This window comes from Crinia signifera, chromosome 1 (genome assembly GCF_055691185.1).
Source record: "Crinia signifera chromosome 1, ASM5569118v1, whole genome shotgun sequence".
Lineage (NCBI taxonomy): Eukaryota > Metazoa > Chordata > Amphibia > Anura > Myobatrachidae > Crinia > Crinia signifera.
In genome coordinates, this window is record NC_139217.1 from 313,020,084 (window position 1) to 313,044,873 (window position 24,790).

Below are 24,790 nucleotides of genomic sequence, written 5' to 3' on the forward strand. Positions count from 1 at the left end.
CGGATTCAGTATGAAATCCCGGCGTTCAAAATCCCGACGCCGGAATCCCGACTGCCGAAATCCCGACAAGGGGGGGGGGGGGGATGTGGATCGCCCCCCCTTGCGGGCTCGCTGCACTCGCCACGCAGCGGGCCCAGTGCATCGTTACGCTCGGCACGCTAATTTATTCTCCCTCCAGGGGTGTCGTGGACACCCACGGAGGGAGAAAGTGTCGGGATTTCGGCGTTGGGATTGGTCATGCAACCGTAAGAGGAACCTCAGAAATCTGCAGCGTGAGCTCCAGTCCCTGGTGGACCTCCAGTGGTGCGGCTGGGACGTGAAGGACGACCTGGATGAGACCAAAAAGAGCCTGAAAAGGCACTTTGAGAAGGAGTCCAGACGTATCGTCTTCCGTTCCAAGGTGGAGAATCTGGAGAAGGGTGAGAAGTGTTCTTTCTTTTTCAGGAAACTCCACTCTGGCCACACGCCCCTGACTGAGCTGCGAGATGAGAATGGCATTCCCAGACAGGGGAAGGAGGGCGTGATGAAGGTCGTCCGCGACTACTACAGCGACCTCTACTCCCCTAAGACGACTGACAACGACATGGCTGACATGTTCCTGTCAGGTATCACTAACCCTATTGATCCTGCAGGCAGATCGGCGCTGGACGCTCCCCTGACGCTGGAGGAGGTATTCTCTGCCACCAAATCCTTTAGGCAAGGCAGGACTCCAGGTAACGATGGTCTCCCAGCTGAGCTCTATGTAGCGCTGTGGGATCTAATCGGCCCGGAACCTGCCCGAGCTGTATGAGGAGATGGTGGTGGAGGGAAAAATGCCTCCTTCACTGAGGGAAGGGATGATCACGATTTTTGTATAAACGGAAGGGGGAGAGATGTGAGCTGAAAAATTGGAGGCCCATCTCTCTTCTGAACGTGGACTACAAGATCCTCGCCAAGGTACTGGCCAATAGGCTGAAGGCTGTCATCGGACAGATTGTTCATCCGGATCAGACCTGTGGTATACCAGGCCGCAGGATCGCAGACAGCCTTGCCCTCAGGGACACGGTCCATTACGTGAAAGATCGTAATGTGCGCACGGCCCTGATCAGTCTTGATCAGGAAAAGGCCTTTGACCGTGTCTCTCATGAGCTGATGGGTAAGGTGCTGCGAAAATTTGGTCTTGGTGAATTGTTTTGTTCGTATGTTAACCTTATGTACCTTGATATCCACAGCACGGTGTTGGTGAACGGCTGGAAGACTTACCCCTTTCCTGTTCTCTCTGGGGTCAGACAAGGCTGCCCTCTTTCACCTCTTCTTTTTGTTTGTGTTATAGAGCTCCTGGCCCTATCCATCAGACAGAATCCAGAGATTAGAGGGATCACCGCACCAGGTCCAGACCACCCAGTGGCCAAGTGCTCGCTGTACATGGACGACGTCACTGTCTTCTGCGCGGATCAACGCTCGGTGGCAGCACTCGTCCAGACCTGTGAGGACTTCGGCCGTGCTTCGGGGGCAAAAGTCAACTGCGGGAAGTCAGAGGCCATGCTCTTTGGAAAGTGGCACCTGTCGTCCTCGGCTCCTTTCCCATTTACCGTCAAACCGGACCTCATCAAAATTCTGGGGGTCTGGTTCGGTGATGGAGCCGCCCGGAAGTGCTGGGATGAGAAACTTGCGACAGTGAGACAGAAAATTGGACTGTGGAGCCTCAGAGACCTTTCCTTGTGCTGCGGAACGAGATCCTTCCCGTCCTGCAGTACACAGCCCAGGCCTGGCCGCCGCCAACTGCGGTCTGCAAGGCCATTACCCGGGCCACTTTCCACTTCATCTGGGGCTCCAAAATGAACAGAGTGAAGCGTTATGTACATGGATCCCCTCAAAGGTGGCAAAGGCATTCCAGACATTGGGCCTTATTTTGGTTCATTCTTTCTGACAAAATCCTTCTTAGATGGGCAAAACCATGTGCACTGCAGGTGGGGCAGAGAGAATTAGATTTGGGTGGGGTTTTACTTCAAAGTGAGATCTATATTGCAGTGTAAAAATAAAGCAGTCAGTATTTTCCCTGCACAGAAACAAAATTACTCACCCAAATCTAACTCTCTCTGCACATGTTACATCTGCCCCCCCCCCCTGCAGTGCACATGGTTTTGTCCATCTAAGAAGGATTTTGTCAGTAAGAATGAACCAAAATAAGGCCCATTCCAACTATGCTGAGAGCCTTCTTTGTATGTACTTGCATCCGCAGAACTTTGATTGACAATTGTGCCGGCTCTGCGGGGAACTCCATGTCCCGCTTCTTCCTCCTACCATTGTGGAGGACCCTTAAATGGGACAAGTGGGACAGCTCCATCTCTTACAACTGGACAACTCCGTGGTTCTACCTGGACGTGTCCAAGTTTGTGAGGGAACACCAACTGGAGGGATTGAAACCCGACTTGTGGAAGCCAAAAACTGTCCACAAGCTCATCAGAGCCAGAGACACTATGGAATCGATCCCAGGGCTCCCGGCGGCAACTGTTAAGTTTGTCTGGGAGTATGTGGCATCCAAGAGACTGACTAATAGACATAAAGACTTGTCATGGATGGCCATCCAGGGGGGCTTGCCTCACCGGTCATTCATGCACTCCCGAAACTTGTGTAGGTACAGACATTGTCCCTGGTGCCTCGTTCGCGAGGAAACATCTACCGTGTTTCCCCGATAATAAGACACTGTCTTATTTTTTTTTTTCCCTCAAAAAAGACCATAGGTCTTATTTTCGGGGGAGGGCTTATTTTAATAGATGCTCCATGTTACATGCCCCACTGTGCCTTTAAGAAATGCCATCCCAGTGATCCAGATAATTTAATGTAATTTAATTACATGCCCCCACCTGTTTGTTTTATTATTACCGTACTTAAACGGTATCTGTGTGGTGAGCAGTGTGGTGAGCAGCAGCCAGCCGCGTGATATGTGTATCCCCCGCTGCCTCCCGTTGACCCCCGCTGACCCCGCTGACCCCCGCTGCCCTCCGCTCACCCCCGCTCACCTCCGATCACCCACGCCCGCTCACCAGCAAAACAGCAGCTCCTGTTCCCAGGGATGCATTGCGGTAGGCGTGACGTCACGCCTACCGCAATGCATCCCTGGGAACGGGAGCTGCGGTGTTGCAGGTGAGCAGGCGTGGGTGATCGGAGGTGATCGGAGGTGAGCGGAGGGCAGCGGGGGTGAGCGGAGGGCAGCGGGGTCAGCGGGGGTCAACGGGAGGCAGCGGGGGATACACATATCACGCGGCTGGCTGCTGCTCACCACACAGATACCGTGAGTGAGAGGAGGTGAGCGGAGGGCAGCGGGGTCAGCGGGGGTCAGCGGGAGTCAGCGGGGGCTGAGCGGGGGATACACATATCGATCACATAAAATAACATGGGGAAAATGATAGGGCTTAATTTCGGGGGAGGGCTTATTTTGGACCAGCGTCCAAAATCTGGGGTAGGGCTTATTATCGGGGTAGGTCTAATTATCGGGGAAAGACGGTATGCACCTCTTCTGGGACTGCACCTATGCACAGTTGCTGCTGGATGCCCTAGAGACTGAGTTTAAGGACTGTGTGCCCAGGAGCCACCTATCGTACTATTCGGTGCTTTATGGACTGTTCCCCGGCACACACACTGTTGGAGCGACCCAGGAAGCCTGGCGCCTTATAAACTGCTTTAAGGACGCTGTGTGGTTTGCCAGGAATCGCCTCATCCTGAGGAGGGAGAGGATGTCCGTGCAGGACTGCCGCAGGCTGATCCACAGCCTGCTCAGAGACTACTCCATCCGGGATAGCCCTGAGGAAGAAGAGGACTAACCCCCCCTTTTTCTGGCCCTTTCCCAATTGAACTGAGTGATAAGAACTGTGACGTGGCCCCGCTCCCCCATTTCACGATGTCTGTTTTATTGATGTCCTGTCTATTTATTGCCCTCCCCTTATATGTGTCTGTCTGGTCAATAAAGCTTCGGGCAACGTGACTCCCCCTCCCTCATCCCCCTTCCCTCCACCCATAGTCTTATCCATAGTCAATGATTGTTTAAGGTTAGAATGCATAGTATGTCTTATGGTATTTGATTTCTTATACTGTATTTCATGAAATGTACTATACAGTTCTGCATGTGTGCTGTGTTTTGGCTGTGCTGCGACACAGTATATATGCCTAAATGTTACCGTCTGTTTTTTGCTTTCTTTATGTACAATAAAGATTTGCCTTTTCAATCAAAAATTAGGACACGCACTGTAACTGGAGGGAGGTAGGTTCAGGGGAAATCTGAGGAAAAATTACTTCGCAGAAAGGGTAGTGGACAAGCCTCCCATCTGAGGTGGTAGAGGCGAATGCTGTGTACACACGGGGTAATATGATTGCTGGGGATATATTGCTAGCAATATATCCCCAGCAATCATATTGCTCAGTGTCTCCTTTTCATTAGCGATGAAAAGGAGACACTGCTACGGGGCGGAGGGGGGAGTGCAGCAGCAGACGCTGCTGCTGTCACTTTGATGGGAGGAGGGAGGGAGCAGCGGCACGGGGCTGGGGAGATCAACGCTGATTTCCCCGGCGCTGACCTCCCTGCACAGCGATCGCTGGGAAAAGCCGCTGGTCGCAGGAGCATGCTCCTGCGACCATTAGGCAGTGCACACGGGAGCGCGCAGCTGCGCTCCAAATCACTGGCAATATGGTCGCTCAGCGACCATATTGCCAGCGATTTTACATGAAATTGCACCCGTGTGTACTCACCTTAAGACAGTAGTGCAATTTAAACATGCATAAGGACAAAGAATAAGGTTTGAGGTAACAATAAAAGACTAGATGGGCCAAATGGTTCTCATCTGCCGTGAATGTCAAGGTTTCTAGGACTCAAATGTGATGGCGGAATTGAAGTGACATTTAAAACCAGATCGTAAATAATGTAATTTCAGACAATAACAGCCGCCAATGCCAATCAGATACTAATGAACCAATGCCTTGTAAATTTACCAAAAAACCAATGCCTCGTAAATTTACTCTAAAGTCTTATTATAAATGCCTTATATTGTAACTAATGGTTAAATTATGCTCAATCTGGAGACAGTAGCCAATTTTAAATGAACCATTAAAAAAAAAAAAAACCCCACTCGTGTTTATACTACCTTTCGGCGATTAATCTCATGAAATAGGTTTAAAAATGTACCTTTTTCAGTTCCTCATATTCTAGTTTACTCATCATTAAGGCCTTTTCAAGGTCTGCTTCGTACAGATCAGATGTAAGCTAAAACAAAGAGACATTACAATCATCATTCTGAATCAAGAGCAGATGATATATAGATGTAGAAGTAGTTTATTGAAAGCTTGTACACAGGCTTCAGCAAAACTAGGTTATCCACTCCACCCAAATGTAAACAATGATATGTAAAGCACATCATTCGCAATTTTATGAGTTGGGAGCAATGCCGATATCTGCGGGTCTGAGTGATTTTTTCCCCCTTGGCACTGCACACGCATTATTTTACATTACCGATGGCCGTCACAGTGAGGACTTGGTCGTAGTGTGAATGACAGGTATAGAATATTTGTGGAAGATGTGTGGGGGGGTTGCAGGTAAATACAGATGTGTCGCACCCGTTCTCATGTCATGCCTCTGCATGCGACAGTGTCTTTGTATGTAGCTGTAAAGGCTCTGTCAGCTCAATTGGGAAGGACATTATTAGAAACCATATGGTTTATCAAAATGACTGATTGTCAAACTTTGAAAGAAAGCAGCAGTTTTGCAATTCTGCTGGTGGGGCCTCAACACAAATCCTGGTTGCTGTGGCAAATTGCTGCATCCACCTTTGAACAAGGCACAGTATGTGAGCTTAAGTACATCACACACCTGCCAACCATAGTATAAGTACCAAGCATTAGATCACCATGGACTAGACAGGGCAAGGCTCGCTGAAGCTTGTTGGAGGATGCTGTGGTAAGCAGAGGGTGGTAGTCAATTCACAACTTTCTACTTAACATATAAATGAGCAATCCGTGTCTATCACTTTAGGGAAAATTGGACACAAATGAGGACAAAGCAATGGTGGCATAGATAGTGTTAAAAAAGGTAGAACAAAGGGAAAATGACCCAGTGTGACAAAGATATGTTCCTCAATTGAAAAACGTCTGTCTTGCACATTTGTGTGAAAGTGTTAAGTACGGAGCAAGATCACCGATTACACAGATGCCAGCCAGGAATTCACTTTGAAGCTCATTAATTACAGAGACAGACATGCTTATCTTATTTTTAACCTACACAACTGGGTTAAAGCAACTCCAAAATCCCAACATGCAGTATTTTGTACCCATTAAATGTAGTCCAAGGAAAGACAAAATAGTGACCAGACGACAGGGTCATTGACACGCAACGCTCTGTGATGCAAATAGGGAGTGAAGCCTAACTTATCTACAGAGAAACCACTGCAGCACAATATGCTAAAAATGGTTCAAGTTGGCCATCATAAAAATGTGTCAGAACACACAGTGCATTGAACCTTCAGTGTATGGGGCAGTGTAGCACTAGATTGTTCAACTTTCCATGCTGACCCCTATCCAACACGAAAGCACCCACAGTGGCCTGGTCTGATGAATCAATGGAAAACGGTGGCCTAGTCTGATGAAATAAGATTCTATAATGTGGATGCATATCATGAAAACATACTAAACCCCTTTTTACTGAACATAATTATGTAGATGTCCATAACTAATAGATTATGGACATCTAGAAGAGCCATGCAGTTGGCTGATAAGTGGAAAAGTACTCAGGATGCCTTTTCTAGAAATGCGCTAAAATGTGATACTTATGGGAAAAATTACTAAAAAGGGGCCATACCACATCAGATGACACCACCCCCCCCCCCCCCCCCCCAAAAGAAAAAAAAAAAAAAAAAAAAGGGAAAGAAAGGCCTGCTACCTATCTCAGATTTTTACTAACGTTTTTTGTTGAAAGGATGTCAAAACAACTATTTCTACTAACTCTGTCGGCTTTCGGACAATTTGTTTATCTGCTTCTTTATCCAGTTTAATTCACAGGTGTTCATTAAGGAATTGCCATGACCCCCTAAGGCAGCGGTGGCCAACCCGCGGCTCGCCACGCTGTAATGTGCGGCTCCCATCGGCGAAGCGGGGTTTTGAATTTGGCGCCAATTCGGCTGCCAATTCAAAACGCTGCATCGGCGGCCAATAGGAAATGACCGCGGCGAGCCAATCAGCGCTCGCCGCGCCGTTTCTGCCCCGCCCCCGACGTCTGACATCAGACGCCAGCGGGAGGGTGAAAAGTCGTCTCCATGCCGGCGGAGCGCTCCTGAAGACGCGAGAAGACGCCGGAGGACGGCGCAGAAGACGGCGGCGGGGAGAAGAGTTCCGGCGCCGCTGAAGAGGCCAGAAGACGCCAGGATCAAGACAGAAGATCTCTGGCGCCTTCTGCAAGAAGAAAGAAGATGGCTCCCGGAGAGGCCAGCGGGGGTGGGAAGCAAAAGAGCTGACGAAGCTCCCCCCAGCGGCCTCTCCCAACACCGGGTGTCGGGCACTAGGCCCGTGGGCGCATTAGTCGGGCCCTCTTGGCCCGTGGCTCATTTGTTTGTTGGGCCCTCCTGGCCCTCTAGGTGGGCCCTTTAGTTAGGAAGCTGGGCCCTCCAGCATAGGTGTTGCACTGTGGGCAACACCTGTGCTGGAGGGCCCAGCTTCCTAACTGTGGGGGGCATATGATGTTTGGCACTGTGGGGGGCATAAAGTTTTGTCATGTGGCCACTCCCCTTGTGTCATAAGACCACGCCCCTGGCCACTCCCCCGATCACGCCCTTTTTTGGCTCTTTGGCTTGACCGATATTTTTCGGCTCTTTACCTCTGACCGGTTGGCCACCCCTGCCCTAAGGTAATTAACTCCTGAATAACCAGTCACAATAAAGGTAGACAAAAGTGATCTGCAACTTTTACTGTACATAGCAGCAATGTACAACAACATCTGGTACATTGGATAGATTAAATGTAATAAGGAGGAACGTGCTGGTACACCTCATGAAACTAAACCAAATCAACTATTGTGCTGTCCTGGCTTTCATTTTTTTCCATGTCCTCTGTGTAACAGAAGTGTCTACTATCCAATGATTACTGGAAGGCAGTATACACTTTCTACTGGCAGGATTCAGAAAAATGGAATGGAATGGAAAGGAGTACAGGCAGGGCCAGTCCAGGGCCCAGGCACTGGCTGGCAGCAATATCTCTTCTTTCAGGCTTGCTCAGGCCACACTCTCTCAGACAAGATGCCTTCAGCAAGGCCAGATGACTTCAGGAAAGATGTAAACTCAGCCATAGCCAGACACCAGTGAATTAGGGGCAAGCTGACCCTTTAATGTCAAATGCTAAACCCCACTGTGCCCAGGGTTGGCTTCCCTAGATGCAGTGCTCTTCCTTTCACAAGCTAAATTACAATCTAGTTATAAGCACTTTAATAATTTATGAGTTTTTCAAAATAATAAATATTCTGCTGCATCTCAAATTATATGAGTGTGCAAAAGCCCAGGTTAGAGGAGCGATGAAGGAAACGGGCAGATTTCTTATGAAGGGAAAGTAATAAGCACATACTGTAGAAAGCAACACAGCCAACAAACATTCTAAGAAATAAAGGAACTTGTGGCAGGCTAAACTTCTTAAGTTAATAAAGCTCCTAAGCTAACCATGATGTAACGATAAACTAGGTTTTGGTGGCAAAACAAATCAATTTCCAACAAATAAGGTGTCTGTACCTGGTGAGATCTAAAAACATGTGGAACTAGCATGTAGTTCTCTTTATTGTTTGCTGCATCTATCCAAGACCAGTTGGGTTTTACAGAATGTGGAACACAGACTCAGTACCCAGATTACATTTTAAAACAATGAAATAATAAAAAAATACTTCCTACAATTCTGTTCACATAGCTAAAGAATCATAAAATAGCCTTTGCAACAAGAATGTCAATGGCTTAACGATACGCACACCCAAGTAGATAAAGTACCAGGCAAAGGACCTTACAATTATGGACACAGCAGGATTGTGGAGATGGATCATGTAGGCCCAGATTCAAAGAGATCTCCAATGGAATCCTTAATGTAGTTTTGGATCCACCCAAATTGATATATATCTTCACTTTTTCTTTTGTAAGAGAGCACCTTGGATAGCTCACGGGGTACCCACATTATCCAGATGGCAGCATATTCTAAATGTGTTGTAAGGTCCCCAAGATTGAGATAATTATGGCCCTATAACACTTAGCTGGATATACAAACCAGAACACAAAGGGGGTATTCAATCCTGGGTCCCGACAGTTGGGAACCTGGCCCTTTTTGTTCTGCTTGCCAGTTTAAATTGGAAGACAAGATCAATGTCCCACCTGCAGATCGGCAAAAAACGGATGTGGATTGATGAAATCCGGCCGTGATCATCAATCCACAGCGGTTTTTGTCAAAATGGGCCACAAAACGGGTCAGTTCGGTCGATCAGCTTCTTCAATGCTGTCCCCGACGGGGATTGAATACCCCTAAAGACTGTGGGCCTGGTGAGTCTAGAACACAGATCTTCAACCTGTGGCCCTCCAGATGTTGTGGAACTACATATCCTAGCATGCCCTGAGGGTTTTTGGCATGCTCTTATAGGAAAAAATGTGGAGGGCCACAGGTTGAAGACCCATGGTCTAGAACTTTCCATCAGTGAATAAAGATTAAAAGTTTGGATGATTACTTTTTTTTCTTCATGCCATTCTAAATAGCTCTATGATCATAGCTTTTTCATTTTTACAATGATGTACATAGTGGTAATGAATTTTGATATGTATTGTAAGGAGATACAGGATAAACTATTTATGCTGCAAGTATATGAATGCTCAGTAAAAAAAAAAAAAAAGCAACTGAACAACTTCCCTTCCTATACTGCAGGCATGTCCAAACTGCGACCCTCCAGCAGTTGTGAAACTACATGGCTCAGCATTCCCTGCCATAGTTTTAGCAATCCCTAATCGCAAAACTGTGGCATGATGGGACTTGTACTTTCACAACAGCTGGAGGGCCATAGTTTGGACAGGCCTGCTATACTAGGACTGACATTTGCTCTATTTAGTCTTGGCACTTACAAACAGGAGGAATTCTACCTATGACCATTGTTGCTGCTCATATCTATCATTGGCAGGAATGAATCCACATAGAAGCTAGAAAAGCTTTAAGGCCCCCATCCACTAGTGCAATATGGCCAATAAATTGCTGCTTTCCCATGCACTTCATTTTGCAGATCCTACAGGCTGCCATGAATATTTGTCGCAGCCTGTAGCACCTGCTAGGATCGAAGGAGATACAATGTATGGTACTTATATGTTAGTTGGGCGCCCGTTACATAGTTTGCGTAGTGGTGTATTGAGAATACCAATACACCACTATGCTGGCTACGTAAACTACGTAAGTTACGAATTACGTAACTGGAGCCCAGCTAACACATAATGGATCATATGGCCACTATCCATGTCATACCCCCAGTGTCCACGTGGGCATGGAGTTAATTTTAGAAAGTGTGGCGAGCGCAGCAAGCCACCGAGCCCGAAGCGTGGCGAGCCCCGCAGATACGCATGCGCTCGCCACACTTTCTATAATTAACTCCACGCCCACGTGGACACTGGGGGTATGGCATGGATAGTGGCCATATGATTGTGTTAGTGGGTGTTGTGTGTGTGTATATATAGTGTGGATATGATGGTGTTAGTGGGTGTTGTTTGTAGTGTGTGTGTGTGTATTATACTTATCATCCACGATGTCCCCGGCCCCTCCGGAACTCGGCTCCCCGCATCGCGGCCGCCATGACAGTTCTCCCCTATTAGCGTAGTCACCGCTGGGGGGGCATCACATGGTTTCCCTGCTCCCCCAGCGGTGACTACGCTAACAGCGTACCCGGGGAGAACTGTCATAGCGGCCGCGATGCGGGGAGCCGAGTGCCGGAGGGGATATCGTGGATCGGAAGTACAATGCTCCACCCGCTGAATCCCATATATATTAGCCGGGCGCCCGGCAATGGCTACGCTGAGAACGTAGCTAAGCTACGTTCTCAGCATAGCGTAGCCGGGTGCCCGAATAACATATAAGTACCCAATGTATCTTATGCAATCTTGTCCCCCGAGAGCTGCCGGGTGAGATGGCAGGGTATTGCATGTGAGGTACATGTTATACCTCATGCTAGTGGATGGCCACCTTGTGTTTCTACTTGAAAGCTCATCTGCTGTAGAGAGAGACAAGCAGCACCAAAGGTAATTGGTATATGTTTAATTGTTCTGTTAATGGCTGGTATGGAGGAATCACATTAACATAAATATTAAACAAACATTGTAAAAACTCTATAGCACTGTATAGTAGAAATGTGCAGTTTACCTTTTCAAAAAACCATACACACCCGATCTTGGAGAATCCAAGTGACTATGAGCCCTAGCTGAGGTTTTCCTGCAAGACTTGGATATCAAAAGGATGCAAGATATCTTCCTGGAGTCAGATCTCACGTGTTTTGGATTAGATAACATTTTAACTCTTGGTTTGGGTGTCATTTCACACAGGACCCCGGGGAGTAAAGGTGTGGGCTGCAGTATGACTGTTTAAGGGCTACAGGTTATCATATCAGACTCTGAACTAGGGCTGGGGCTGCAGTATTGTCATCAGTGAAGGGACGTAGCATGACGGTGAGTGTAGCTTAGGGCCACTGTGTGAGTGTCATCATCATTAGTAAATTAGGGCTGCAGCACTATGACTATCAGTGTTAGACAAATCATTATGTATAATAATAAAAAAAAAAAAAAAAAAAAACCACACGTTTAGGTCACAATTACCCAGATTCGATCCAGGCTTCCAGACACTGTTCCAACCCAGGTCAGATCCCATTTACACTGGACCTTGGACCCAGGTTAGCCCTGCATGTAAGTTAAAGACACTCCCTTGAGGTAGTCCTTCATACTCAGCCAATCAGTAGCTTTAAGCATAACCCACCTTTTTTTGTTTTATCAGGATCAGATTCCTGGGTCAAAAACCGTCTGTAGGTGCCACCTTTACTAATATCACTACAGATCAGTTGGTAGAAGAGTAGGAGCAGCAACACAGTACTAGTACTGTGGCTGCTGCCAGTCAATATCGGTACTTATGTTAGTTGGGCGCCCACTATAGTTAGTACACTCATACTCCACTATCCATGGCGGCATGGAGTTGATTTTACTTCGAGCCCGAAGCGTAGCGAGCCCCGTGAGGGAACGCGGAAAACTAAGAAAATAGCTTAGTGGGCGCCCAACTAACATAAGTACCGACTATCTACTAAAATCTATTAAAAGGTGGTGTAGAGGACACACAATTTTAGAAAGGGCACCTAAAATCTAAGTATTTTACAATGTTAATGAATTAATCTAAAATGGACCATTTACAGAACAAATAAGGTAAAAATTGCCATGACATATATAAAACACGCAGTGGCAAGAAATGGCTCTGGCTAGGTCTTTTGTTTGTAAATGGTGATCCCACTGGTGCTTCTGCTATTTCATAAAGGTCTATTGCAGAAGCCAGTATCAAACAGTCAGGCATTTTCTTCAGTAACCTCAAAGCCCTCCTACCTCCAAGTCTGTCTGTTGTTACCCAGTTTGTCTTATCACTGTCTACTATTGTAAAGCGCAACGGAATCTGCTGCGCTATATAAGAAACTGTAAATAAATAAATAAAGTTTAATGATGTAACACCTTCTCGCTATTAAGTCTAGTACAGGTATCACTGTTGCAAAAGACAAGATTCCTGACAAGGGTTTAAAGAGAACCCAAGAAAATTGTTGCAGAGCTGCAAATGCCAAATGAGCCGATTGTCATTTAGAATAAAGTCAATCCTTTACCCGTTTTCCCACTACATACTCCACCTCCATTTAACTGTACTTCCCTTTGGGCCTCTGATCTAGTTCTTAATGAAATAATTCTATGTAGCAAGGGTGGGGAACCTTTTTTGTGCCAAGGGCCGTTTGTATGGGAAAAAAATCCTTTGGGGGCCATATTTAAAAATCTCTCTTACAAATTGTCCTGCTGCAGCCGTCCCGCGCTCCGGCGGCTGCCGCTGACTAGGACTAACAGTGTCTGGCTGCAGTTGATTAAGAGGAATCTCGCAAGAATTCCCCTGTACTTGACTCCCGGCAAAGCTGCCAGGCGGGTGGGAGGGCCACTTAGACTGGCTACGGGGGCCGCATACGGCCCCCGGGCCTGAGGTTCCCCACCCCTGCTATGGAGCCATACAGTTTATTAGACTGCTATCATGTCTTTCACGGTTGTGTGCCAATATTTCATAGATGTGCTATATTTTTTTTTAACCATTGTGTCATTGCTCTGTTGTCAATATAGCCAACCTTTGGACAATATCTGAACAATAATGTTAACTGTGAGTTGGTCAAAATTGATGGGAAATTAATACTGATAATACTGTAGGAACAAAAAAAAAAAAAAAACCAGGCCCAAATTACATGATTTTAGTGGGTTTTAACAAATTAAAATAACACAGAGATGCAAAAAACATGCTGTGGTGGTTTTGGCAAAACTGAAACCCATTGATGAATTAGAACCAAAACACAGTAGTCAGCACACAGCTCTATTATACAGTGCAAATCATATGCTTGTCTGTGTTTTCCTCTAACCATGAGAAAAGGATGAAGACTACACACAAAAAAATGTATGGAAATGTTGAGTACCTGCTCATCTCTCTGACGCCACTGTTGCCAGTCTTCTCCATGAGCATCTTTAGGCATGCCGTGTGGAACAGACTCCTGCTGAGGCCCGCCACTGCCATGTGAGGATTTCTGGGGTATTTTCTTAAAAGCAAGATTTCTGAGCTGCCATGTAAACATCATAGAGAATGGGTTTAAAAAAAATAGGAGGAATACCATTATAAGGCCAATGCACTGCACTATGTATAAGTTGCTCAGATAAATGTATCATAATCTGTTAAAATCCTTTTCTGGCAGAACACTAAAATTAGACCAATTCTAGTTTTATTTAAACATTTTAAAACAGATGAAAATACTATTTACACAAAATCTTTACATTATAAATTTTATTACCTGGTTTGTATAAGTATTATACCCTTCAGAGCATGGATTCTCAAACCTCAGTCCCCCAAACCATTATAAACTTGATTATGTACAACTACTGACCTTCTGACTTGTACCTGTAAGATACTGGCTAATGGCTAGTTTCGACTAAGCTGATTCTGGCTATGTGCACATGTGATTCTGACGGCCATAGGCCAAATACACAACGTTTGCGGCTTAGTCAAAACTGCCTTGCCTTCACATTCAATTTTACTGGCCGATCGCTATCGCCCACATGGGAAACAGTACGATTTTGGTCAACTTAAACTATTTTGACTATATAGTCAAAATTGTCTGCAAAATAACTAACACCAGGTGTACATCTCTTTTGGCCAAAAGGACACATACTGAGATCAGCTGTAATGGTTTTGATTAAGTCATAACAAAACTGCTCACTCCAATAGATACATTTGTGAAAAAGCAAGCATCAAACCACTATGGTGGCATTTCTCTTCAGCCAAGATCGACAGACTGATCGCTGTAACTGCAGCCAAAGATGGTTTTACAAATATTGAAACCTGGGCACTGATCAATTTTTTCAAAACACTTTTTTTTTTATTATTACTACAGTATTAATTGGCAAAACAGTCCCTTCTTTTCCATTGGTTGAAGGTTGCAAAGTGAAATGTGTAAATAAAGCTGGAAAAAGGTTTTACTTCAGTTATTTTATGAATTCAGGGTGTAATGCTACAAATGGTAAGATATGAAGACAGGATGGAATGATTTTCTCTAGGCATTGTAGGTTTGAAGAACTAAACTTTTAAGTAATATATTGGTTTACTTGACTGCGCTATACTATTTAGGGATTTAGGAGTAAGAGCTGATTTAGGGAAGTTATGTATCTGGAGGGATCAGAACGCAGATCAACAAGAACATAACCTTGATCTAACTTTTAGCTTTATGTATATGGTTTACAAATGTCCATACTAGTGTATTCCCATATTACAAGGACCATTGTGACTCGACAATTGTAGTAAAAAATTGTAGTATTTTATTTTGTTCAGCTTTTTATTTTATCATCATTTAGAATTATTGCGGCTAGCACTTATTTAATATCTGTGTGTATTATATAAATGGGTTGATGTCCTGGACAAATTTCAATCAATTATGCTATATTCAAATAGGCAAAACACCTATCTGTGACTTCCAATCCTAAAACATTGACAAACCGAAGCAAATCATGTCCCTGACCACATGGATGACGTGTAAATACAATTTACTATTTAATATCTTTTCCCTGAATTGGTCTAGGGGAGCCATGAAAATAGCGATACTTTAGGGTGCAGCGATTCAAAAAGTTTGGGAACTACTGGAGTTAAGCTAGGGCTCAGCCGGAGATAAAAAACAAAAAAATCCATACAAATATAATACATTTTATCATAACAGATGTAATGAAGAGAACTAAATCAGTAATATTTAATTTAGAAGTATAAATTTGCACAACCCACAAAATAATCAAATTTCTAAGGGGTATGCAATTAGTTTCTGCATGTGCAGTGCACAGGTAGAGTAGATACAATCTGACTGGATGAGAATTGTAAACTCTGACTAAAGTTCTTGTGAAATGTCAAGGCATAGAACTGTATATAGGCACGGAAGAAGCCAGTATGTTCAATTACTTCAAGAATTTGTTATGGAGCCACTGGAGAGCCACGATCTTCTACAACTAAAAGAGTGGTCTGCAATAGAACAAGAATTTTCACTGAAGAAGGTCAGCTGCTTTTGGGGAGTAAGCAACACCTCACACTGTTTTGAGTGGTTTGCAGGGTTTCCTAGTAGGAATATGTCCCTTGAAAACAAGGAGCTCCGCAGCCGACTTGTGTCCACCATAACAAAGGACAATTGCTGTAGCTGCTGTACAGGCCATAGACAGACAGCAGATGACTGTAATCGTATTGGGAATAGGAGTTGGGCATCTCACTAGTATCCATCTGCTTGATGCAGCATGAAAAGATTGGCCTGAGCAAGGTTTCGGCACGCTGGGTGCCGCATAGTGGCCAGGTTTGTTGCCAGTCTCTCAGAATTTGTCTGGGAGATCATCAGTGGCAATGAATCCTGGATGTACATTTTAGACCACAATACAAAACAGTCAGGCCAGTGGATCCCATAGAATTTCCAACATAAGTGCAGTTTGGCCAAGCATATGGACTCTTTATTTTGCCAATACTTGTCATGTAGCTACCGCATCACTCATGCGGCAGGGCACCGCCACAAGAGACTGGTAAAACATAAGCCCACCAAGCCCCGGAAGCTGCAGCGGAGACCTTCATCCAGTATGTAGAAGATATACCTGCTTCAGGCAGGCAGACTTTTTGTCCACATAAAAACGTATTGCACAACCCTGCACTTTCATTCTAAACATGGGAATAGAGAGGGGATATAGTGCAGTCTGGCCTAAACGCCTGTCTGAGCTCTCTATACATGAATGTTCCAGTATCCTCCAAAAGGAGGATATAGAAATTAAGTTTTACTTAGACAGAAATGGTTCTCTTTACAGCAAAATACCTAATTAAGTATCTGTGTAGCCAGCCCACTCATTGTTTTTAATAAGTTGGTTACTTACATTTTTTAAAAGAGGACAGCTTTGCACCACATATTCCACTAGATATGACTCAGAAAAGAGGAACTTCACACAAAAACAAGCCAGACTAACACTTGTATGCTTTTACCTCATTCGCCTCGCTTTGTTGCTGCTCTTTCTTTTTCCTCCTTTTTTCCCTCTTTTTCTCATTTGTATTGTTTTTCACACTTGCAGCTGATCCGCGTAATTTTCCTGCTCCACGCGTTCCTCTTGTTTTCTCAGAATCAGAGTCACTGCTGCTGTCTACTTTCAGAAGAGCGAAGCGAGAGGCAGTGGTGGGAACCATACTCACCACGGCTGAAGCCATGATTCTTGTAGTCTGAAAATGCACAAAATTAATGTCATCAACACACTTATCAATTTACTGGTATGAATATATTATACATAAATAGTCAACAATTTATTTCTTGATAGAAGTTAAATTCATATTAGATAAAGAGTGAATTATTATCTATATAAGAGAGAAAAAGACAACCTAAACAGATTAATAAAAACCGAGGGGTAGATGTACAAAGCAGTGATAGGGGAGGAGAAGTGAAAAACTGCCTGGTACTTTATCACCAGTCAATCAGCTCCTGGCTGTTAACTGTCCCTTTTTTAAACTCAGCCTGGAACTTAACAGCCAGGAGCTGATTGGCTGGTGATAAAGTACCAGGCACTTTTTTACTTCTCCTCCCTTATCACTCCTTCATTCATCTACCCCTTGGGTATGGAGTCAATATAAACACTAAAACGTAGCACCGCTGCGGGCATGGTGCCTCGCTACGCTTGGCACATTATTTTATTCTTATAGGGCATGAAATACCACCTGTCGGCACGTCGTGTTGACATGGACACGAAACATAGCACCGCGTCCCCTCGCATGGCTCACTATGCTCGGCACACTATTTTATTCTCCCACCACGCCCTAGTGGATGGTAGGGCATGAAATACCGCCTGTTGACATGGACACCGAAACATACGGTACTCTTTACCTAGAACGGCGCCCGCAATTAGCATCGCGGGCGTCGGGGGTAAAAAATCGCGGGCATCGCGGGTACATAAAAAACGGGTGCGACGCGATGCCCGCGATTTTCCCATAGGGATCAATGTTAAAAGTCAGATTGGACGCGATTTTAGTGTTAAATGCCTCAATGCCCGCGATTTTTACATAGGAAACAATGTTAAATGGGCCACAGAGCCCTAATAGTCCCCCTGAAGTCTTAAATGGCCCCCACAATTTTTAACGCCACCCCACGATCAACGTGAACCCGAAGCGTGGCGAGCGCAGCGAGCCCGCGAGGGGCGGCGGTACGCGTCCTCCGACCTTTTCATACCCCCACTATCCACGTCGGCGTGGAGTTGAGAATAGAATAGTGTGGCGAGCGCAGCGAGCCACCGAGCCCGCCACGCTTCGGGTTGACGTTGATCGTGGGGTGCCGTTAAAAATTTGGGGGCCATTTCAGACTTCAGGGGGACTATTAGGGCTCTGTGGCCCATTTAACATTGTTTCCTATGGAAAATTCGTGGGCATTGAGGCATTGAACACTAAAATCGCGTCCAATCTCACTTTTAACATTGGTCCCTATGGGAAATCGCGGCCATCGCATCGCACCCGTTTTTTAGTGCATTCGATGGTCGCGATGGGCGCCGTTCTAGGTAAAGAGTACCAAACATACCACTGCGTCCCCTAGCATGGCTCGCTACACAATTTTATTCTCCCACCCACCATGCCCTAGTGGATGGTGTTGGCACATTTTGGCAAAAAACAACAAAAAAAAAAAAATATAGTAAAAAACCCATGTCGACCTAATGACCCTGTCCACCTTAAGTCATGTCGACCATCATGCTGGTGACCCAATGACCGTATCCCCTACCCCTCAGGGCCTGGTTCAGTTTTGTCAGCAAAGTAAAAACGCTCACAACTGGGCAAAACCATGTTGGTGGGGCAGATGTAACATGTGCAGAGATATTTAGATTTGGGCTAAAGGTGCCCACACACTAGAAAGATCTGCAATCTTAAGATGTATGCACAAATTAGCCTTCAAATTATTTGTCCATCAAGGGTGTTCTTCATACATAAAAAGCACAATGCTACAATAGATTGGTCATCGGCTGTGTTGCTAGAGCATGCCCTTGTACAGTACTGCTTACAATTGCATGATGTATGGTTACATCTCATCACCCTTGTATGGTGTATTACGCACCTTAACAGGGGCAGGAATATCTAGCACGAGGAACAGGACATCCTATAGCTATACTGGTTTTCCCAAACATGTTTCTAATTTTACTCACAGGTCAAAGGACCCACGCAGTCTGCCTGTCCTATACTTCCCCTTCCCGGTACAAAGGGGTATCTGGCTAAGCACTGAAAATCATTTCTATTTGTGTTATAATAGCAACGACATTGCTGGTAAAGTGTCTACGTATAATCCAGTTTGAAAATATTTTAGCTCACAAGTGTCTGGAGAGCCAATCATAAAAGTTCTATCCTAGACAGACCGTGAAGCACCGCCCACCTACTCTTTTTTTTACTATGATACAGTAGCATGCTTGACCTATTTTTACAGTTATTTTGAAATATCTAATGGACATAATCAGTTTCCAAAATAGGTTTAACTTCACATTTAGATTAAATGTAACCTTTCCCAGAGAATGCTAAAACACCTTCATACACTTCAGCAAATCTCAGCATGAAATAACTGCAACAGATCTGCATAATGCAGTGCTGACAAAGAAAACTTAAACTTGGACAAGATAATTGTTTTATTTTCAATGCTTTTATAATTGTGACAATTTTTCAATGCTTATCTATTTGAAACCACAGATGAGTCAGTAATTGTGTTGTTCTATTTATGCCTGCTGTATTCTCTTTGCCACCAACACTACAAGGAACGGAAATACATCACCGATGTAACAATTGTAGCCACTGGTAACTGAGCAGTGACAGATTGGTCCTGATTATTCCACCGACCATCGTGCTCATGCACCACCATCTACATAACAATCATACCCCTTTCAGACATATGCAAAAATCCCAGGTTTTTTCACATGAACGTGCATCAAACCGGGACTAGCGTATGTCTGAAAGGGTCTACCCGGGATTTCACTCCCAAATCCAAGCCAGGAGTGAAATCCCGGGTAGTATATCTGAAAGGGGTATTAGCCTGCTGTCCCATTCTGGGAAGCTTTGCATCATTTGAGAGAACAAACAAAATCAGTAGATCATTCAGACTATAGAATTGAAAGGCATCTACATTCCTGAGTCAATCAACACCACTTCTTGTTTCTCAAGGGAGGATAAAAATATGGCAAATAAAGCGTATCCATAGATCCATCATGCCTGGTGCAATTAATGCAGAGCTGAAGGTGGCAGAGGGATGCCATGTATTTTCATAGCATATATGGAATCTCTTCAAATTAGAAAAATTATTTTGAAATGCCACGGGACACAATATTATCACTACCACTGCCTATATTTCTATACAGGGACAGTACAGTCATCTGGTAAAGGTTTAAATGGTATTATAATGGTGAAATAAAAGTCCATGAAAACCCTGTTCATCCATGAGAACACTTGCAATATAATGAAAGCAACATATAAACAGCTTGATGCAATTTCAGACTACACTATTTGTTTTACTGAGTCACTCCTATGGTTACATCTCGACAACCCTTGTGACGGATGGTGTAATGGTTAGCATTTCTGCCTCACAGCACTGAGGTCATGGGTTCAATACCCACTATGGCCCTAACTGTGCGGAGTTTGTATATTCTCCCCGTACTTGTGTGGGTATCCTCCCACAATCCAAAAATATACTGGTAGGTTAATTGGCTCCCTAGAATGTCTGTGTGTGCGTGTACATGTGGTAGGGAATATAGATTGTAAACTCCACTGGGGCAGGGACTGATGTGAATAGTCAAAATAATCTCTGTAAAGCGCTGTGGAATCTGTGTGAGCTATAAAAGAAACTGCTAATAAATAAATGTATTGTGAATGCTGGTTATCTTGAAAAGTACTACGATATGGAGAAAGTGAATGCCAAATTATAAACATTTTATAGTGCGATTGCCTTGCTATTCGATCGGGCAAGGCAAACATTTGATTTGGACTATGGGGATATTCAATCCATGCCACCATTTCTGATGGGGAAATAGTGGTGGGCGCCTATTTAATGCTCTCTTGCCCAACAGCATTGAAGAGGCAGATCGCAGAACGGGCACGACTTTAAAAGCCGTCGGGCCTGTTCTGCCGAGATCACTCTCTGAACTATATATAGTCTTGCCTGCACAACTTATTTTTCTATTGTATTTCAATGCCGCGGGGCTGTGCATCGTGATCAAATCGAAATCTAATGCATTTCATTTTGCTTATATAACGAACGGTGTGTAGAGGGCATAAGTGGCCTCTCCTTCAGATTATCAAGCATACGGGGGATGATATGGAACTATACCAGCTACTACACTTTGCCAAAACTATGGGACACACTGGAAATAATATGGGAGACAAGATAATGAGGGTTAGCACGACTGGTATCATGGTTAGCATTAGTACCCCACAGCAATGAGGATACACTTTCCACAATCCAGTAAAGATAAAAGGCAGGTCAAGTGGATTCCAAGTAAACCCGTGAGTGTGTGTACACATAATCTCTCCAGGATAGTAGCTACCATGGATGCAGGGAGTGTGGTTGCTATAGGGTCTGATGCACATCCAGGGCCCACCTTCCCCTAGTCAGTCACACAAGGACATGACAACGAGGATAGTCAGACAACAAAGTGGCTGACAACTTGCCAGTCTCAGACAGCTGCATCCTGCCACTTCTACTATATAGCTATGGGGGCAGGGCTGCACAGGGTACTGTGGAGGAAAACAGTTAAGGTGCGTACACACAGGGGCGGTTTTGTGCAAAATCGCGGAAAATATGGTCGCTGAGCGACCATATTGCCCGCAATGGGAGTGTGCACCGGCGATATATCGCCGGGTGCGCGCTCCCGTTTTTGCCCCTGTGGTGATCGCTGGTCGCAGGAACATGCTCCTGCGACCAGCTGATTACCACTGCCGGGCTCCCCCCGGCAGTTTCTTTTTCATCAGTGACCATCTCTGGTCGCTGATGTAAAGTAGAAACTGAGCAATATATCTCCCCCGTGTGTACACAGCATTAGTGTGGTATAGTGAGATCAGGACCACAGGAGTGATGATCTCTCCTAAGAACTGCTTTTTAGTCACAAGCAGACTTGATTAAAAAGCAGTCTGCTGGAGCAATCATTAGTGCTGCAGGACCCATCAGACTGACCAGAAGAGGTTCCTCCTCCCTTTCATAGAAGGCTTCAATCTACATCTCTGCACTGGGGAGGAAATTATCACAGCTCATTACTGTACATTCTAGCACCATGCATTTTTCAAAATCCATGCAGTTTCTCTTCCCTGCCAAGTAAGTTGCTCTGTTGTGGTGCTTCTAGTACAGGTTTGGTCTGCGTATCAGTGCTGAAATACAGACCACACTGTGCAAGAAGCAGCACAGCAGACACCTCAGACAGGGAAGTGGAACTGCATGGGTTTGGAAAGATGCTGGGTGCTAGAATGCTCATCCTTCACATATGTTCCAGACCCATCTCTCCTACTTCACATGCTTCCACGAGTCATCAGTAATATAGGAAAGGATGATATAGGATCACACATTACAATGCGATCCTGGGCAGTAATATTGTGCCCAGATCACATTTTATATGCGATCCTTAATAAATGGACACCCATATGTTCCTCTGAGCCCCTCTGCCACCGGCTTGTGGCTGCTAATCAGAAGTAGCAGGGATAAAAAGGAGACAAGTCCATAATCAGAGCCACATAAACCTAAAGACGGCAAGAACAATAATCCTTTTAATAATGATTAAAGGCATTAAGCACTGTGGTAGGTACAAAGTTTAAGGAGCAGTGCTGCTACATTGCTATTGGGTCCTTTATAAAGCGCAATGGAATATGCTGTGCTATATAAGAAACTGTTAATAAATAAATATAGGTTATCTCGACAGTATAAACTCCCTGGTATGCATCTGTTTGGACTTCTCTCGAGAACCACAAAACGGATTTTAATGCAGTTTTCATAATTCAATAGAGCAGGGGTGGCCAAACCTAGAGATATACCAACTGTTCGGGTTTTCTAGCCCACCTGTGGCTCTATAAAATGTGTGAATGCAAGTCATGTTTGAAAACGTGACCATAGCAATGACTTTGCACCAGCTAGGTGGTCTGGAAACCGTGACCTATTGGTCTATCTCGAGGACCGGTTTTGCCAGCTCTACTCTAGAGTATTTGTCAAGGAAGGTTTAGGCGTTCCAAGAATCATTAATCGATGACAAAAGCGAGACTAGCAGTGATGATCTTAGTAAAGCAAGTCACTAGTCATTTTATAATTAAGACAACAAGCTGCTGGTTGGTAACTGGCACCATTTTTACACTGAGTGAACGAGCTGGGATGCTACCAAGGCAACCAGGGTCGAGTCTCGGTGCTAAAGGGTCCACCCAGGTTCAAGTTGTCGGGGTCACAAATGGCACACAGCTACCCCCAGAGCACTTACCTGCTGTGCACAGATGCTGCACGGCTACCACAGAGCACTTACCTGCTGTTTATGTAAAAGCTGCTGCCTCCGGCCGACAGGGGAACTGCTTTGAAGTCTAAAAAGAGAAAAATGGCGATCATGTGTAACAGTAAAGCAGAGGGAGAGGCTGCGGTATAAGACTGCGCGCACACACACAGCATCGGCTATAACTAGCAGCACGCAGCGTCCCTATTACACCCCACTCACTGCCTTTGTGCTGGCTCCCTAATAACAATCCCGGCCCTGCCCCGGCACACACACCGCTAGCTGTACACTGGTACCGTACACACTATACACACTCTGCAGGGACGTCGGCGCTGACACAGGGATGATGAGGGTGGCCAATAGCTAGGAATACGGATCTCAGAGAGCACCGTTGCCTATACCAACTATTCACACTCGCTCAGTGTACGGAAGCTGTGCGGGGACATATGAAGACAGAACGCGACGGGCTAGATCCTCCCACCTAGTGAGCAGCCACCGCAGCGGGAGGCGGGTGCTGCTACACTAGTTTAGCGGCGCGTAATGTTACACAGCATAGACGGACACAGTAGTGTCACCGTCGCATGCTGTCACCGCCGGCGGAATAAACACACACAGTACTGTACACACTCACACGCACCGGTGCGATGCCTATATGAATGCAGCAGTGACTGTGCTGTACTAGACGCTGCTTTGTGCGCAAAGGATGGATTGTGCGAGCATAGTGCAGTGGTATGATACACCTACTGTATATATTAGGGCAGCTACAGGGGGAGTGCACTGTAATTCACAGGCGATAGTAACGGATCAGTGCCCGGTCTCATTACAGGGACAGTTATAGGACAGGTTCTAAGATGTTTCCATGATTCCATGATGTCCATGGTTCTAAGAGGTTTTTTTCACTCATTTTTCGATATTGGCAAAGTACATTATTACATTCTATTGTTTTAGTATGCATTTTAGGGGTCAAATTCAGGACAGACCGCGATGCTGGTGTTCTCCAGCACTTTGCAGCCATCAAAAATCACAGAATTTTCCCCATAGCCCACAGAATTGCACACATTTTTTTTTTTCAATGTTCCTTTACTGTAATTATCAGTGCACACAGTGGTGTCTGCAAAATTGTGAGAAAACCCCAGAGATGCACTAGTTGTCAAGGTGCGTACACACTGGCAATATGTTGAACAATATCGTTAATTTTGGCCCTTCTGAATGATTGTGTTCAAAATATTGCCCAGTGTGTATACAATAAACGATCCAGGCTCCAACTCGTTATTAATGAGGGTTTTATGGTCATCTGTACATGCAGGTTCAATTTTGGCTATGTCATTCACAAAAAGTTGCGTATCACTAGGATCTAGTGTAGTGTGTACGCACAAAATCAATTGTCTTTAAGCCCTATACATACTAGACAACTAGGGCCACCACCGATATGGTTAACTAAATCAACGGTGCCGTTTTTCAAACTACATTGAGTGTACACACACTTAATGATAGCAGTAAAAGATTTCATTCAGTAATGTCATCGGACGTGCCGAACATGCAGGTCA

The 24,790-nt window shown here is 45.1% G+C and overlaps 1 protein-coding gene across 3 annotated transcripts in view; it reads right to left on the reverse strand.

The window, feature by feature from the left end:
* The window catches only part of GKAP1 (G kinase anchoring protein 1), a 48,923-nt gene extending 25,187 nt beyond the window's left edge, over positions 1–23,736 (reverse strand). The window contains exons 1-5 of one of the 3 annotated variants that reach the window (XM_083186275.1): positions 23,545–23,734; positions 23,280–23,334; positions 16,768–16,998; positions 13,700–13,840; positions 5,159–5,236 (exon numbers count right to left, since the gene is read on the reverse strand). In XM_083186275.1, coding sequence (XP_083042401.1) covers positions 5,159–5,236; positions 13,700–13,840; positions 16,768–16,986 — 438 coding nt within the window. In that variant the 5' untranslated portion in view covers positions 16,987–16,998; positions 23,280–23,334; positions 23,545–23,734. Of the gene's footprint in view, positions 1–5,158; positions 5,237–13,699; positions 13,841–16,767; positions 16,999–23,279; positions 23,335–23,544 lie in introns of all 3 variants that reach the window. The other 2 variants (XM_083186270.1, XM_083186279.1) reach the window with 2 other exon arrangements.
* Between the last annotated feature and the right edge of the window lie 1,054 nt (positions 23,737–24,790).